Raw genomic sequence first — 15,704 nt, 5'->3', positions numbered from 1 at the left:
CACACCTCCTCCCATGCTGCAGCCAGCAGCTTTGGGCCCCCTTCCCTTTTTCCCCCTGTCTTCTCCCCACTGCTTACCCTTGCTCCAGCACTGGCAGGCTTAATCCCTGATCCAGCCTGGGGCATGGCCCAGATATGCACCAGCAGAGCAGAGCCAGCACATCTGCTACAGGGCTGTGCTCCATGATCTAAGCTGGAACAAGGGTGGAGCCTGTTGGCACTGAAGGAAAGGTAAGCAAAGCAGGTGGTAGGAGGAATAGTGCAGGGAAACAGAGTCTGCAGCATGGGGGTGGGAGAAGAGAGGAAGGGGGATAGAGGAGGAGACAAGATGGGAGCGGGGGCATGAGGCTGCAGGGGGAGAGACATGGGGTGCAGAGGTGGTTGTGGGGCAGGCAGCAACTGTAGTTCCAGCTCCTACCTGGGGCTGGGGCTGGGGCCACAGCCTGGGCCACAGCAGCTGGATTAGGGGTTTTTCCTCCATGTTGAATTGGGGGAAGGGGAGGGAACTAATCTTGGAATGGAATAAATACAGTAAACACAGTAGGTCTCAGTAGTTAGGTCAACCCAACCATTAGGTACTTTTTTTAAGTAGTTCTCAAGCACGCCCCCTCCCCCCAGTTCTTTTCTCGGGTATGGTGGTCACAACCTTTTTATTCCTGGGGAGTAAGTGACTCCTTTGAACTGATGCCATCCTCTGCTGTTACCCAAGATGCTGTCTGCAGTACCATTGCTGAGAAACAGAAAGCAATTATTCATCCTTTTGTGTATGGGGTGTTTTGTGATTCACTTTCTGGGGGTCAGAAATTCTCTTATTCTCCAGCCAGCTTTAGTGCTTTCTCTCTTCGTACCTGAGGCAAAATCTTTTGGCTTGTGGATGTCTGCTTTTCTGATGCTATGAAACAGGTAGTTGTGCTTCCAGACACTGGACATTTTCCTCCAGTATGGCCACTGGCTTGTATTTAGCATACCAGCACATGCAGAAAGGCTGCTCCGACATGCTGTAAATCCAGTGCATCAGAGCAGACTCACTTAATCGAGTCTGCTGGAGTGCAGAAATTTACATGCTCCAGCATCATGTATATCTCTGTCCCGGTGCTGAAAAATGGCAGCGGGGCACTTTGAACTAAATCTCGTTGGACAAGCTTTTAGTTCAAAGCACCACCCTGATACACATGATGCTTGGGTGCTTTTAATTAATGTGGCTTGCTAATTAAAGCACCTCCTGCAGCCTCCCTGAGCACGTCTGGAAATCCCCCAGAAGTCTCCTTAGTATTCGGGGGAGTACAAACAGCATATACCCCGTGGGTTCCAACACCTGATTTCTTCTTGGCCAGACTCACCCCTGTGCACCCTCAAGAAGTGGAAGCTATTTCCCTACTCTCATGTTTTAAAAATAAAATAAGTCCTTCCTGGGTCCCTTTTCAGGGGAACTCATAGGCAGTCTCCTTCCTTGCTGTTTGCTGCTTACTCTGTTCACAAGTGGCTGTGCTGATTTTTAATACAAGTCAGCTGTACCTGACATTTTTGGCAAGCTATGACCCCCAGGCACCATACAACAGAGAACACCATGGACATATCAGGGGGCCAGACCTGATGATCTGTTTAGGACTGTAGCAGGGCATTGGGGCGCCTGCTGCTGACAAGCAGTGGTGTGGGATCAGCTGCCGGTCGCCGGGGCGGCGCAGGTGTGGGTTGCCGAGACGGCCAGTCTGGTCGGCTGACCGGAAGGGGGCAGGGCCTGGCCTATGTAATCAGCCAGGCTGAGACCAGAGCTGGTTCCCCTCTGGCAGCCAAGGAAGGAGGAGCTCTGCTGCAGCAAGCAGGGCAGGCATAGCAGAGAAGCCTGATGGCCTAAGCGGCGTCTGCATGAGGATACTGGGTGGAGGAAACCCTAGTAGGGATATATATGCAGGTTAGCCGGGTGGCTTGGAATTTGTGTTGGGACGCAGGAGTGGTAGTTTTCTGTTTTGTTGCTGTGTAACACCGGAGGACCGGGTGAGGCTGTAGGGGTTGGAGGAGCCTCATAGGAGCTCCCCAGTAGTGGAGGGGGGGCGTTCCTGGCGCCGGAGAGGGCACTGCGTTTTGGGGTGTCCTGACCCCAGCCCTAGTGTGGGCAGTATCGGGAGGAGCGCAAGACCTGAGCCTTGATTGTGAGGATCCCAGTGGGTGTGAAACCCGGGAAAGAGGTCTGGAGGCCAGGCGTGGCTACGGCTACCTGAGCCTCAGCTGCGGGGAATTGCGAGGCAAGGCCCCGGTGCGGGCGGGGGATCGCGGAGACAGGCCCCGGTGCGGGCAGGGGGATCGCGGAGACAGGCCCCGGTGCGGGCAGGGGGATCGCGGAGACAGGCCCCGGTGCGGGCAGGGGGATCGCGGAGACAGGCCCCGGTGCGGGCAGGAGCCGCAAGAGAAAGCAGTAGGCGCCCGCGAGGGCACAGGCAGGCAACTAGACAGAGCCCAGATGCATCAAGGCACCGTGCCAAGGAGGGTTAGAAAGGCAGCCTCCCCTTTACTATATCAATATCAAAGACGTGGCGGGCGAGATAGCGAGGGTGCATTAAACCCGATTTGGCACGGTAGGTAGGGGGCGCTAGGGGAGTTCACGGCACCCCCAGGTCGCACGCTGCCACGAGGACCTTTCCGACCCTAAGTACCATGATACTATGAATGACTGCTGCTTTCGTGGGATTTCTGTGTGTGAGTGCGGTGCTTCTTGTTTGTTTGCTTGATGCTATGGGCAAGAATTAAAAACAAACACAATCTTTGTGCAGAAACAGTGAGGCTCGTTTAGAGCTGGAAACCTGGGGGCTGCAGCTCGAGTGCCAGATTTCCCTGACTGGCCGCATTGTCCCAGCTGAAAAAATCCTGATGCAGGGGGAGATGGTGAGTACCAAACCTTCCACTTGAAATTTCATACTCAAATCTTTTCACTCGAGGTCTGTTTGCCATTGGGTAAGCGCCAGCAGATCCAAGGCTGGGGACGACACGGACGCGAGAGCAAGAGAGGACACCGCCACGCGGAGGGGTGGGTGGCCCGGCGGTGAACCAATGCTGCCGAGAGACGACCCCTGGCGCTGGGCGGGAGCCCCTCCGGGGACCCCACTCCTGGCCTCCCCGAGGGGAGGGGGAGGGGGAGCGGTGGCGGAGGGGGCCTCCCGGGGGAGCCGGGGGGCCGCTCGGCACCTGGGTCCCTCCCACAGCCGGGGAGGGACCCGTACTGCACGTCGATCGGTGTGTCCTGGGGCTGGTCTGTGCATGGAGCCCGGTCCTATAGCCTGCCTTCATTTTATAACTACAAGGGTTGGCTCAGCAGCCTAGGATTGAGTGTATGAAAATGGGTATTCGTTATTTTACCATTTGTAGTTGGATGTTTTCTGTAAGCCTTTATGTACTACGTCATCTTGGGTACAGAAAATTCCTTTCTTCATAAGTCTGCTCACCCACCATTAACACCTTTGACATGAGGGCATTGAGCCAGCTCTGAGGCATCTTTTTGTAAAATTGTACATTTTAAAAACCAGCTTTTTTCTAATAATGTAAAGTGCAGTATGCCCCATCTCCCACTGAAAACACTTGCTTCTTTACATAGTGGTGAACCCAAAGCTGGTTTGTCCTCAAGTCTGTCAAGTTGACTTTGGGTTGGAGGGAAGATGCTTTCCAGGCAATAGGTGGAATCAGCTCAGCTGCAGAAATCATTTAGTCTGATGCCTTAAGATCAACTCCCAAAATTGCAAGTTCCCTGAAGAAGAAAACCTTGAAATTTCATACATCTCCTGACCTCCCTACAGAAACAAGCTTTCTTTTCCTGTCCTGGTGTAGGCTCCCCTGTTATTATTACAGACTTGTCAGCTTGCCCTGCTTGGTCCTAGGACCAAATTTGTTTCTAATTCTGTTTCAATTAAAAATTCTTGTTGGGGGTTTTACCTGGTTTTTTTTAAATGTTTTTCCTTTGTTCTGGGTAATAATGTTTATGTAAAAAAACTGTAAGAAAGTTTGTATGAATATTTATGAAATATATTGTACGAATGTCACTCACTTACTCCTTGTTCCAGGCATATGTGTCATCAGGTCTGCTGTTTATGATGTTTGTTACAGAAGGTACCCCCTGCAGGTGGGGTGAATTTCTCATTTGCCTGCAGGCTCATCCCAGATCCCAGCTTACAACTCTTCACACTCAGATTTGGTTATTATTTCCAGGTTGGATCTGTGGAGCAAAGTCAATATATACTCAAGCTAATAAGATTTTCCCAGTACAAGGAAATGAAGAGTTTGATTTCACACTTTGATTAAACCCTATAAAAATGCTGCTATGTTCCCTTAGCAGACTACTAAAACGTGCCTGTCTAGAGAATGACAAGGTGCAAACACTTGACATGTTTACACTATTGTAATCTGCCTTTACACCAGCACAAATGGGTAGTTGGCATAAGACACATAGCCAACACCAGTGTAAAATCATACTGGGGTAAAGTTACCCCAGAGTCAGGACTAACTGGAATACTATAGTATAAGTTACTTGTGTATGGCTCCTGTATCTGCATATTCGGTTACATCTCAGTGTAGTCCTTTGCTCAGCTCAAGCATACAGTGACGTGCTTCTCCAAAACCTCATGGTGAAACATTGTAATTGTGCTTGCTGTGGGCAGCTACCTTGTCTGGTCATCTGACTGCTCTGGACAGCCGTCTGCTTTGGACATGAGTGTACAAACCAGCACATGTCACACAAGTGTAAAGATGTATTACATGTCTGCACCCTTCAGCTTGATGCAGAAATAGTAGGATGATGCGTAAATACTGTATTTTCTCACATACCATACACCACCAGGTAAAACACACACTTGTTTTTGGGAGTGAGGAAGGGGGGGAAAAAAGATTTTTCTAAAGTTATGGCTGCACAGAGCAAGGGCAGAGCCTAATCTTCAGCTCTCACTCACTCTCCCTTTTCTGTTGAAACAACAGCTGTAATCCTAGCTCCAGATGAAGACTGGTCTCCATGAGTGGATCTGTGATTTTGAAAAGAGCTAAAATAATCTCTTAAGACTGTGAAAGAGGTGTAACTAGAGAGCAGACTAAGCTAAGTGTCACACTGCTACTTGCTGTGCGCGAGGACCGGAGATAAAGTTTTCGGGACTTTTAGCGGATGGTGGGGTTGTGCAAGGCCAGCTTGCGCGTTGTTGCGATTAAACAATTGACAAGGAGCGGGTGAGGTGATGAAAAATCGAAGGGTTTTAATTACTTACGGCGGCAGCTGCGGGAGAGAGAAGACAGAAGCAGACGAGAAGAATGCAGCCAGCAGTACATGCTGACATGTCACGGTGATAACAAACGGTGTCTGGCAGTAGCTAATCGCGGACGGGAGGCAGCCTCCCCTTTACTATATCAATATCAAAGAAAAGCTAGGTGATATTGTCAGGCTAGTGTCCCTTGTAATAACGGAGTGGGCGATGAACGACCTCGCTCAGGTGCAGCTAGGCACTCCCTTATATTACTAGGTGATGCATGTGATGATGAGCGGTAAGTTCACCCTGTCACCTGTCTGGTTTTCAAAAAGCGCGCGCTGCAACTTTCCCTTCCTTGGTCCCATGACATGAAGGGCGGGGACTCCCGCCATCTTGTCGCCTTGCGCACTAACGCGATTATAATAGGGAGACACTAAGTAGACAGAAAAATTGCTAGAAGCAAGCTTAGCTTAATTAGTGGAACATCAGGACTATTAAAAAGGAAAAATGGTTGTCAACACCCATGACATGAAGAACAATGAACCATTAAGTCTACTGACTCCCTTAGCTGCCTGAATAGAAATGCCACTGCTTCTTCCTGTTGACAAAGGAATCGAAGTGGGGTGCTTCTATTATGAACAGAAAACCAATTTCCCTGCTTAAGTTATGCGTCCCAATTTGCAGGGGCTGATTTTTGCATAAAAGGTGCATGTGTATGTTAATAAATATGGTATTTTCTGTTTGCTTATGAAGGACTCTCTTCTGAATAGTTTATTTCCTTTTAATTACTAAATTACACTTTTTTTCCTTTGCCAGTGTCTGCCAATGAGTGCTGGTGATTGGTCAAAGGATATGCGTAACATGAAGATGCTTGGAGTACCATCTCTGGACACCTGGTTAATAGTGTGCAGTAACAGAAATGCAGAAATAGTGAAGAATCTTCTGAATTGCCTGAGAAGAGTTGGTGGTCCCATGGGGTTTCGCATTGAATATCCCAAAATGTGAGATTTTTCACACGCTAATTACATTTGCTTTTTGTCATTCATCAGTCTCATTACTACCAGTAGTAATAGCAGCAGCACCTTGCATTTAGGTACCACATACATATGTTACACCTCAGTTCTTCGCAGATCTAACAAACAAATGATGCAGCTGTGAAAAATGAATAATGGCAACACAAGTCAGTCACTCCTCCGTCAAGCATTACTATGCTTTCTTTCACACTGTCCCTCCTTACCAGTGAAAGGATCCCAGATGCAGTCTGTAAAGCCACTACAATCAAGTTATGCCTTAAAACTTGGCTTTTTTGTAATATAAGCAGTAAACTGCAAACTCATGGACTAGATGGGTTGTGAGTTGTGGTGAGTGCCTTTGATTTGGCTAAGAGTTGCTTACATCCTATTTTTACTGCCCTGTATCCACCAACCAGGCCTGTTAGTTTGTCATACTCACCTCTTTTGAGCCCTTTTAGATCTTAAGCTCTTTGGGACAATAACAGTTTTTTACTCTATGTTTATATAGTCCCTCACATAATGGGGTCACATCCCTGTTTGGCTTCTAGGCACTACCATAACATATACGTCAAATAATAGTAATAGTAATAATAAATTAGTAGACTCTATAGGTGAAAAAATATACGCAGCGAAGTGTATATTCTAAAGAAAAAATTGAATCTAAAACACTAAGTAATATTTCCATCACTTTTGAGACATAATGAAGCAGCTTTTTAAAAATACATAGCAACACTATATGATGGAGGTTTAGGGCAGAGGAGTGAAAAGAAAAAATATCTGTTTGAAAGTAGAAGAGTAATTTAGGGAGACGGATAACCATTCAAAGTCAATAAAAGGGTGCAAGACTTAGCTTAAAATCTCTAGAAAAGATTTCTGTGGCTTCATTCATCTACCATAAACAGAGAAACAAAGGTTAAACTTGAAGCTTTACTGAAAGCTAGATTTTAAAGGATGCAGCTTTCAGCAGACACAGCTTATCTCATGGGCCAGACCACTTCTTCAGTTTATTAGTTCTGTGTTGAGAAGGTAAAAATAACATTTTGAAGTCTCCCAACTTCTGAGGATCAGAAATACTATATTTGCTCTCATACCACATACATTGTTTCCCCCCAAAATTAGCTTTCAAAATTGGGGTACATGTCTTAAGTGGGGAAGCTGATTTTTCTGCCCAGAATAGCAGCGGTGGCATTTCTGTTCAGGCAGTGCTGAGGAAGAAAATGGACTTCATGGAGTGTTAGAATCTACTGGATCCTGTTAATTGTTCTTCACTCAGTAGGTGTTAATGACCCATTCTCAGTTGTAATGGTCTTGATGTTCCACTAATCAAACTATCCTTTTAAAAGTCATTTTGCTGAAGAATTTACAGTTTAGATGCACCTGGTCTTACTCTTCCTGTTTCACAGCCCTACAGGCTGTGTTTAGCTGTTTTCAAACTACTTGATATGCCCGTAGAATCCAGTCTTCAGCAGAAGCTCCAGTTTCAGCTTTTGGTAGAGCAACTAACAGCTGCTGGCAATTCAAGATCAGAAACTGTGAAAGGGTTAAAACAGTAACTTTTGCCTGAGCAGGAAAGAGAGGGTGAGTGAGCTGAAGATTAGGCTCTGTTCCTGCCATGTGCAGAAGGCAGGAAAGGTTTGTACCTTATACCCTGCCTTCTGCTTGACTTCAAGCTAACACAAGCCAGCTACCTCTCCCTGCTGTATGGAACCATAATTGCAAACAACAGGTGCCTGTCTTATTTGAGAGCATGTGGTATGCGAGAAAATAAGGTATGCTGATCTAACTTTTCCAGTGGTCTTGGGCTGTGTTCTCTTCTACTTCAAGACCTACTTGGCCTTAGATAGCAAGACACTGTCATGGAGGCACAGGTCGCTTCTAGAGTCTTGGTATACTGTAGGTTCCTGCTAGAGCCAGACTCACTGTTTGCAAGCCTTCTGATTAGTTTAATAATATAAGCCCTTGTTCTGATGCCAAGATAGTTGAAGCATGTGTCCGTACCCCAGGATCAGATATTTGGGGAAGGTCCATCCCTAGCTTAGAACCTCAGACAGGATTGGTGGGCAAATGTATGCAGATTAAGAGAGCACACTCTCTAGCTTTAATGCTGTGGAAGTAGTGTCATCACAGCAAGTTCATGGGATACATACAGCAGTTCTGTAGGATCAGCTGTTAGTGCTGCTGCAGTGGTTCACTTGTTATGGCATTGTTTTTGTCCTCAAAGGAATGTGTCACAAAGAGAAGAACTGTGATGTTTATGAAGATGCAGCTGCCTTCCAGCCAGCAGATGGACTGCTGGGGCTCATCCCCACATGCAGGGGCATGCATTTGTGCCACTGTGCATGCCCCTGCATGTGGAGTTTGGTGTGGGGTAAGATGCCCCACCTTGGAGAAACAGCTGTTTCCCCATACCTACTGGTTCCTGGCATGCTGGAGGAGCCAGGGAACACCTAAAAGCAGTGAAGAGGTTCTAGCCAGCAGCCAGAGCATCTCCTTGGAGGACCCAGCCTCCAGTTGCTCTGCATACTCCTGAAGTGTGCACCATGCTGTTTTTTTGTGGCAGATTTTTGTTGTTTGTTTTATACCGGGAGTTCTCAATGTCAAATTTTGGTGCTGCACTGCAAATATGTAGTGTGGAAAACAGTTGCACATACACTGTGTTTGGTTTGCAGCACCTCAGACAGATTTGAGGCACTGTAAACTGCACAAGTGTGCTCATCTAGATCGGGGAGGGCAAAATGCATCCCGTGGGCTGGGTGCAGCCTGCCAGGCTATTCTATCCAGCCTGCCAGGCCCCTAAAAAACTTAGAAAATTAATATTTATCTGCCCTTGGCCATCTGTCATGTGGCCCTCGATGGCTTACCAAAACTCAGTAAGCGGCCCTCCACCCAAAATAATTGTCCACCCCGATCTAGATGCATCTTTAAGTATTAAATGCAATAGAAGAATTGTGGTGTCCCTGGGTGCTGGCAGATTTGGAACCAGACCGATATGACTAAACTTTTGAGTCTGCCTAGTGAATATTTATGAAGATGTACAATGGATTGGTCTTTGCAGAGTTAGTGCATGTCTAAATGTATATACTGTATATTTTTGCCTTCAGACTGCACGTACAAGAAAGTACCCTGGCCTTCCTGAGGGCGTTGCAGCAGCACGTGAATCCTGAAGTGCAGCTGGTACGTACAGGTTTTTCTTGCTTGTCTGGTGGTGCCTTTCATCAGGATAGACCTTAGGCTTTATAAATTTTTCTTATTTGTAGGGAAAATCATGTATCATTAAACAGGGAAACGTATCAAAGCATAATTAGAGACAGCTGTAGAAGCCCAGCATAGCAGAGCTCTTCATTCTCTTTTCCCCTACTTTCATTTAGGTGATGTGTGTGTTGCCTTCTAATCAGAAGGACTGCTACGACTCGATTAAAAAGTTCTTGATCCTTGACCGACCTGTCCCAAGCCAGTGTGTATTAGCACGCACCCTGACCAAGCCGGGTATGATGATGAGTGTTGCCACAAAAATTGCTATGCAAATTATTTGTAAACTCGGAGGAGAGCTGTGGGCAGTAGAAATCCCTGTAAGTAGTTATTTTAAAGCATTTATTTTTATCATGGCAGATTTTGCTCAAGCAGTCTTTAGTGCATCTTAAGGCCAAGTGATCTTTGGTATGTCTTAAATGTTTAACTCTAGCTGAAGTTGATTTAATCAAACACGGGTTATGCTTCCTCGGCATTCTTCAATCTGAATGCCTCCAAACGCTTTAGATATATAATACTGTACATGAATAATTGCTCCCCATCGTGATGGAGGATCACACATATTGGGGTTCTGTGTTTGTGATGTAGGAGATCTAGGCCTGATGTGATGATTTAAGAAATGAACACTGTATTGATGTTTTTAAACCTGGCACTGTGATTTTCACTTTACAGTAAGTTTGTACGAATACTTAGAAATATGAATACTGGTTGTTTACAAAGGAGATTTAATAAAGGGTTTGATGACAAAGGTTTTACAAAATGCACACATTTTTATAAAGGTTTAAGTAGATGAATGTGAATACCAACATCTGATGAGCTTTTCTTTGATCTCCATTTCTGAACAGGAAATCAAATGTTTGTGACCCCAATGACTCAGTCTAAAATTCTGTAAATAAAAGCTGTGTTTTGGCATGTGGCCACAGGAAACTTGGCTTTGCTTTCTTCAGACATTTTACTTGAGGTTGATAGGGAGAGCAAAATAAGATATTGCCAACAACATGTTACTTGTTTAGTGTTTTGGCCATGGGCCAGTGAAAGTTGGGGGTCATTGCTTTAGCTGTTAGAAAAGAGAACTGGAAATTGTGTGATATTGTTGTAGAGACCAGGGTTACTGTTCCATTGTGCAAAGCACCTTACAAAGGCATAATAAGATGCAGCTCCTCCTGCCAAAAAAGTAGGATCCTAATAGGCAATGGAAGTGTTTTATTGTTTTATATAGCTATGTAGCTGAGACCAAAGTGACCTGCTCAAGTTGCATAGGTTGCTTCTGGCAAATACAAGATCTGAACCCATGTTTTTTCTTTACTCGGTTCTACTGCCTCATTTGTGAGATGACCTTTTCTTTCTGTAGGAGGAGCCCTTTTTCCAGATTTGCCATTGACTTACTGTGTGAACTCACTTGACCTTTGTCCCTCAGTCTGTTAGCCCTATTTATAATTAGTGTGATAGTAGTATTTATTTCACAGGAGATCAGTGAGGCTTAAGTCCTAGAGATGTTGGTGGGACTTCTTACGTGAGTCATTGCTCAGTGGCATAAGGGTTGTACAAACAAAACCAGGTAGTTCCAATTTGCTCCCACTGCAATCAGAGCCAAGACTTCCATTGACTTCAAAGGAAAAGGTTTGGGCCCAGCGTATGTATTAAGCACATATGGAAGTTACAAACTTGAGGGTGAAAGTGATTTGTACGTGTCATGTCAACACTTTTGTGACTTCTGAATGAAAGGCCAATGCTGAGATATGTTTTGCTGTCAGCATTGCTTAGACTTGGAGGGGTAATTCCATTAAAACTTGCTTATTGATGAAATAAAAGGTCACATTTCAGAATATCATAGAACCAAATAGGTTTCTTTTCCCAATCCAGAAATAGATCAGAAATGAATTCAACAGAATCCTTTGTCTCCATGTTATTCAGGGGTGGTGCTTCTAAGCGGTAAATATTTTTGAAGCGGTCAGAAAACAAGTGATTTGATTGTATTCCTTGTACTGAGTGTCAGTCTGCCGATGGATTGGATTGGATTGGATTGGAACCAGACCACCCTGTTTCTTTATCTTCATTCTAGCAAGAAAATTGACTTCTTTCAATGTTTTGTCAATATTTATAAAAACAATTTGACAGCAGTGTTGGAATTCAGCTGCCAGAGCTGAGAGAGGAGGAGAGTCGGGCTGCTTTATTTTGTTTAGTTTGATCTCTCATTAAGAGATCTCCTTAAGATTCTTCTGTCTAGTCCGACTTCTCATCATAAGAGATGTGAAGACTCCTCAATGAATGATTAGGGCTTGACCACTCCTGGAAAATAGACTTGTAATAAGTATTCTGTTTTTACAGTTTACTGTGAGCCAGAGAGAAGCGGCATTCACCTGCTGCTTTATCTCTCTCCTGTCTTTAAATGGTTTACTTAGTCAAATAATTAACATGTTTTATTTTAATATGTGTCTGGTTCTGGTCAGAGTTACTCTTAGTTACATTTTTTAACCCTTGGAAAAGCCTCTAGCTGTTTTGCTGTGTAGGTGAATTTGGCTCTACAAGGCTTTTTGTGTTGGGCTTTTTATATTATGTGAAAATATATGGAAGCCTTGTAATGATGAAGCCCCACTGTCATTACAAATCTCAGTAAAAACATACACAGTATCCCATGGATTTACATTTTATGCTGTTGTCTTTTTAAAAAGCAAAGCAACAACAAAAACACTAAAGGATTTAATTTAAGTAGGTGAGATTAGACACAAAGATGTTGTGGGATTTGGGCTACTTTTCCTCTTTAGAATAAAACATGCTTTGTTTTTTCTAATATGCATGGGTAGAAAAACCATTGCAAAATATGGTACCACAGCATTAGTTTTGTAGAGAACTCATGATTTATCAACAGATAATCATGTTCATTTTTTTACATCTTACTTTATCTCAAAAGATGTAATTCACTTATTGCTGGTTGATTATAATGAGAGTTCTCTGTTTCTTCTCAGATTTTACCCCATTCCTCTTCTAGGTCCAAAGCATGCTACTTATGACACTTACCTTCAGTAATAAATATGTATCACATAGTGTACACAATATATTTTTAATTCTTAAACCATTTGTCCCCTGACAAGAGACAAGGAGAAAGGAAAAACCACAGGTGATAGGTTAGTCACGTTGCATGATGCACACTGGAAGATGCTCAGATGCCAGGGCTCATTAATAACGGCTAAGCAGAACAGACTACAGATAGATGGTGGAAAGTGAGAACCTTACAGAATTAGCAAATTGAGCTTGAAATAATTCAGTAGCTGCGGTTTGAAACTTTGCTTTAATTAAACTGTTGAAAGTATTTCATTTAGCAAAATGAAATTTGAGGATTTGGGGGGTTGATTAACATTTAAACAATAATAGGGTCTCCTCTAACAGTGTTTTAGCTTTGCTTGGTTGTAGCATCTGTACCCTTTTTTAACCATATTTACTCACAGACCACATTCACCTTCCCCCACAAAATCACCCTCCAAAACTGAGGCACATATCTTAAGTGGGGAAGCTACTTTTTCTTTGTTGAAATGGAAGCAAGCAGACACTGACTGGTAGCTGCCAAAGTGGCTGCCACTTCTCTGTGGCCCTAAAAGCAAAAGGGACAGAGTCCAGTTCTAACCCTCTCACAGCCTGAGCACTTTGATCTGGCTCAGGGCAAGTGAGCTGCTGCATGCAGTCTGTAGTATGCTGATGAGGCTTGTGGTGTGGAAGCAACACTTCGTGTATATGATTTTTATGATCCCCATACCAACAAAGACTCATAGTGGCTTACAGTAAGAACAGAACAACTTGAAAAGGCAATTAGCATAAATAAAACAAAATAAGGTAGAGATGCATTAAACAGTGTTTTGGCCTAGCTATGGTTGCTAAATGCCTGCCCAAATAGAAAGGTCGTTTTAGTGCTTCTGAAATATTTGCAGGACCTTAAGTAAAGAATGATTTACAGTAAAGAAGTAACTGTCTTGCTACTGCCCTTGCAAAGGTCTGCAGTCTAGCCTTGTTGCAGTCCTGCCGCACCAGGAAGTTTCTGCTGCCTCACCCAGACTGTGTCTTAGGATGGCACACTTCCCAGGCACTCTGCAGCAGGACTTAAACTGTGTCGCACAGTCAGCTATAACACTGGAAAGTATTTCCTGCCCTACATTCTGCCTTCCAAAAACCAAAGTATGTTTTATTTAGGAGTATGTGGTATGCAAGAAAATATTGCAGTTGTTTCACAAAGTGATTTGGTAAGGCCTGTGGTTGGAGTACTGTGTATAATTGACAATTCATTGGATTGCAAAATCACACTGAATTGAAATGTTACTTCACAGCTGAAATCACTTATGGTGATAGGTATTGATGTCAGTAAAGATGCCCTCAACAAAGGAAGCTCGGTAGTAGGCTTTGTGGCTAGCACCAGTTCCAGAATTACAAGGTAAGCCTTCAGTAACGCTGCTAATACTAGTAAGTCTATAACAATGACTGTCCGCTTCTGAGAGGTGTTCTGTGGCTTAATTGAGACATGCATATTATATTTATATGATATTTTAAATTAAACTGGAATATCTAGACACTGGCAAATTGTATTAGTTGGCTGTGAACTATCATGTAGTTTCTCTATTAAGCCCACAAAGGAAAGAACAGAAAAATTGAAGCCCCGATATCATAGTGTAAAAAATAAATATATATTGTCTGAATGAAATGGAGCTTCTCCTTAAATGGTAAATCATAGGAAGAGAAGTCAATATGGATGAAAGATAGAAGGCTTTGATTTCACTGTTGGGGGGGTTGGAGGATGCTAGGGAGCCCCAGTGCAATGATCCGATACCTGATGCATGTCTCATAATGATCCTGTAGGTGTGCTAGGGGCTAAATACAAAGCAGCCAGAGAAATGCCTTCACAGTAATCTCCCTCCCTCCCATGCCCACTGCCAGCACCTCACCCTGGTGATGAAATAACCAGCCCTTGAGGAGCTGGGGGCCCCTGGATGGAGGGCCTGTACCCTTACCTGTATGAGTTAGGTGGAGGGTGTGTGCCCCTGTACATGTCTCTGGGATCTGGCCTCTCAGATTTTGTGGGAATTGTGAAGATGGGAAGCCCAGCTGCAGGTGAGGAGCATGGGTGTGTGTAGACAAAATGGGGGCTCTAAATTGAAGCTGTAGGTTTTTTAAAACATGGCTTCAATTTAGGGCCAGTTAAGCCCCTTCTTGTGCACACACCCGACTTAACCTGCCTCTCTGGCGGCAGGGAAGGGAGGATGAGCTGCCAGCAGGCAGAGTGGTCCTTGAGCACAGGGGTGGGGGTTGGTGCTTTCCTCTGCGGCAGTGGTGGCTCCCCCTAGGCGGCACCCTCTCACAGGTACCCAGCTCAGGCGGTCCCAGGGGGGCACCGCAGCTGCGGAGAGAAGCACCGGGTCTCCCCGCAACTCAGGCAGGCAGGCTGGGTGAGGGCGGTGGGGAAGATCAGGTTCACCACTTCTTTTTTTTCTGTCTTAGGCGGAGCCTGCTTTCCTGGGCTGCTGCCAGGCTGCCTGCAGGGCTTCCTGCAGAGCCCCTGAGCTGCGCAGAGCCTGGTGCTTTGCTCTGCAGCTGGTAGGGCAGCAAACAAACTCATAGTTCCATAGTTGGTAGGGTCGGAAAGGAACTGAGCAGATCATCAAGTCCGACCCCCTGCCATGGGCAGCAAAGGATGCTGGGGTCAAATGACCCTGGCTAGGTAATTATCTAGTCTCCTTTTGAAGACCCTTGGAGTAGGAGTGAGCACTACTTCTCTTGGAAGTTGGTTCCAGATCCTAGCCACCCTGACTGTGAAGTAGTGTCTCGTGATGTCTAGCCTGAACCTATTCTCAGTCAACTTATGGCCGTTATTCCTACTTACTCCTGGTAGTGCTTATGGGAACAGGGAGTCACCCATTGCCTGCTGGTCCCCCTTGGCCAGTTTATAGACCACCAGATCCCCCCTCAGCCTTCTCTTGTGGAGGCTGAACAGGTTTGGGTCTCGTAGCCTCTCCTCATAGGGCCTGCCTTGCTGTCCCCTGATCATGCGAATGGCCCTCCTCTGGACCCTCTCCATGCTGTGCACATCCCTCCTGATGTGCAGCACCCAGAACTGGACGCAGTACTCCAGCTGCGGCCTGACCAGTGCTGCATAGAGGGGGAGGATCACCTCTGTGGACCTGCTCGTAATGCATCTGTGGATGCATGACAAGGTGCGGTTGGCCCTTCTGACTGCATCCCCACAT

At 45.3% G+C, this 15,704-nt stretch overlaps 1 protein-coding gene across 1 annotated transcript in view; it reads left to right on the top strand.

Annotated features, from left to right (window-relative positions):
* Window positions 1-15,704, top strand: part of PIWIL4 (piwi like RNA-mediated gene silencing 4) — a 64,972-nt gene that overhangs the window by 31,168 nt on the left and 18,100 nt on the right. Inside the window, exons 11-15 of the mRNA XM_090030500.1 lie at window positions 2,768-2,879; window positions 6,032-6,216; window positions 9,330-9,402; window positions 9,597-9,797; window positions 13,794-13,897. Of these exons, the coding sequence (XP_089886626.1) occupies window positions 2,768-2,879; window positions 6,032-6,216; window positions 9,330-9,402; window positions 9,597-9,797; window positions 13,794-13,897 (675 nt within the window). The remainder of the gene's footprint in view (window positions 1-2,767; window positions 2,880-6,031; window positions 6,217-9,329; window positions 9,403-9,596; window positions 9,798-13,793; window positions 13,898-15,704) is intronic.

This window comes from Crocodylus siamensis, chromosome 1 (genome assembly GCF_052110815.1).
Source record: "Crocodylus siamensis isolate JL-2025a chromosome 1, ASM5211081v1, whole genome shotgun sequence".
In the NCBI taxonomy this organism is placed as follows: domain Eukaryota; kingdom Metazoa; phylum Chordata; order Crocodylia; family Crocodylidae; genus Crocodylus; species Crocodylus siamensis.
The sequence above is the reverse complement of the archived record's forward strand: the minus strand, read 5'-3'. Positions and strand labels throughout refer to the sequence as shown.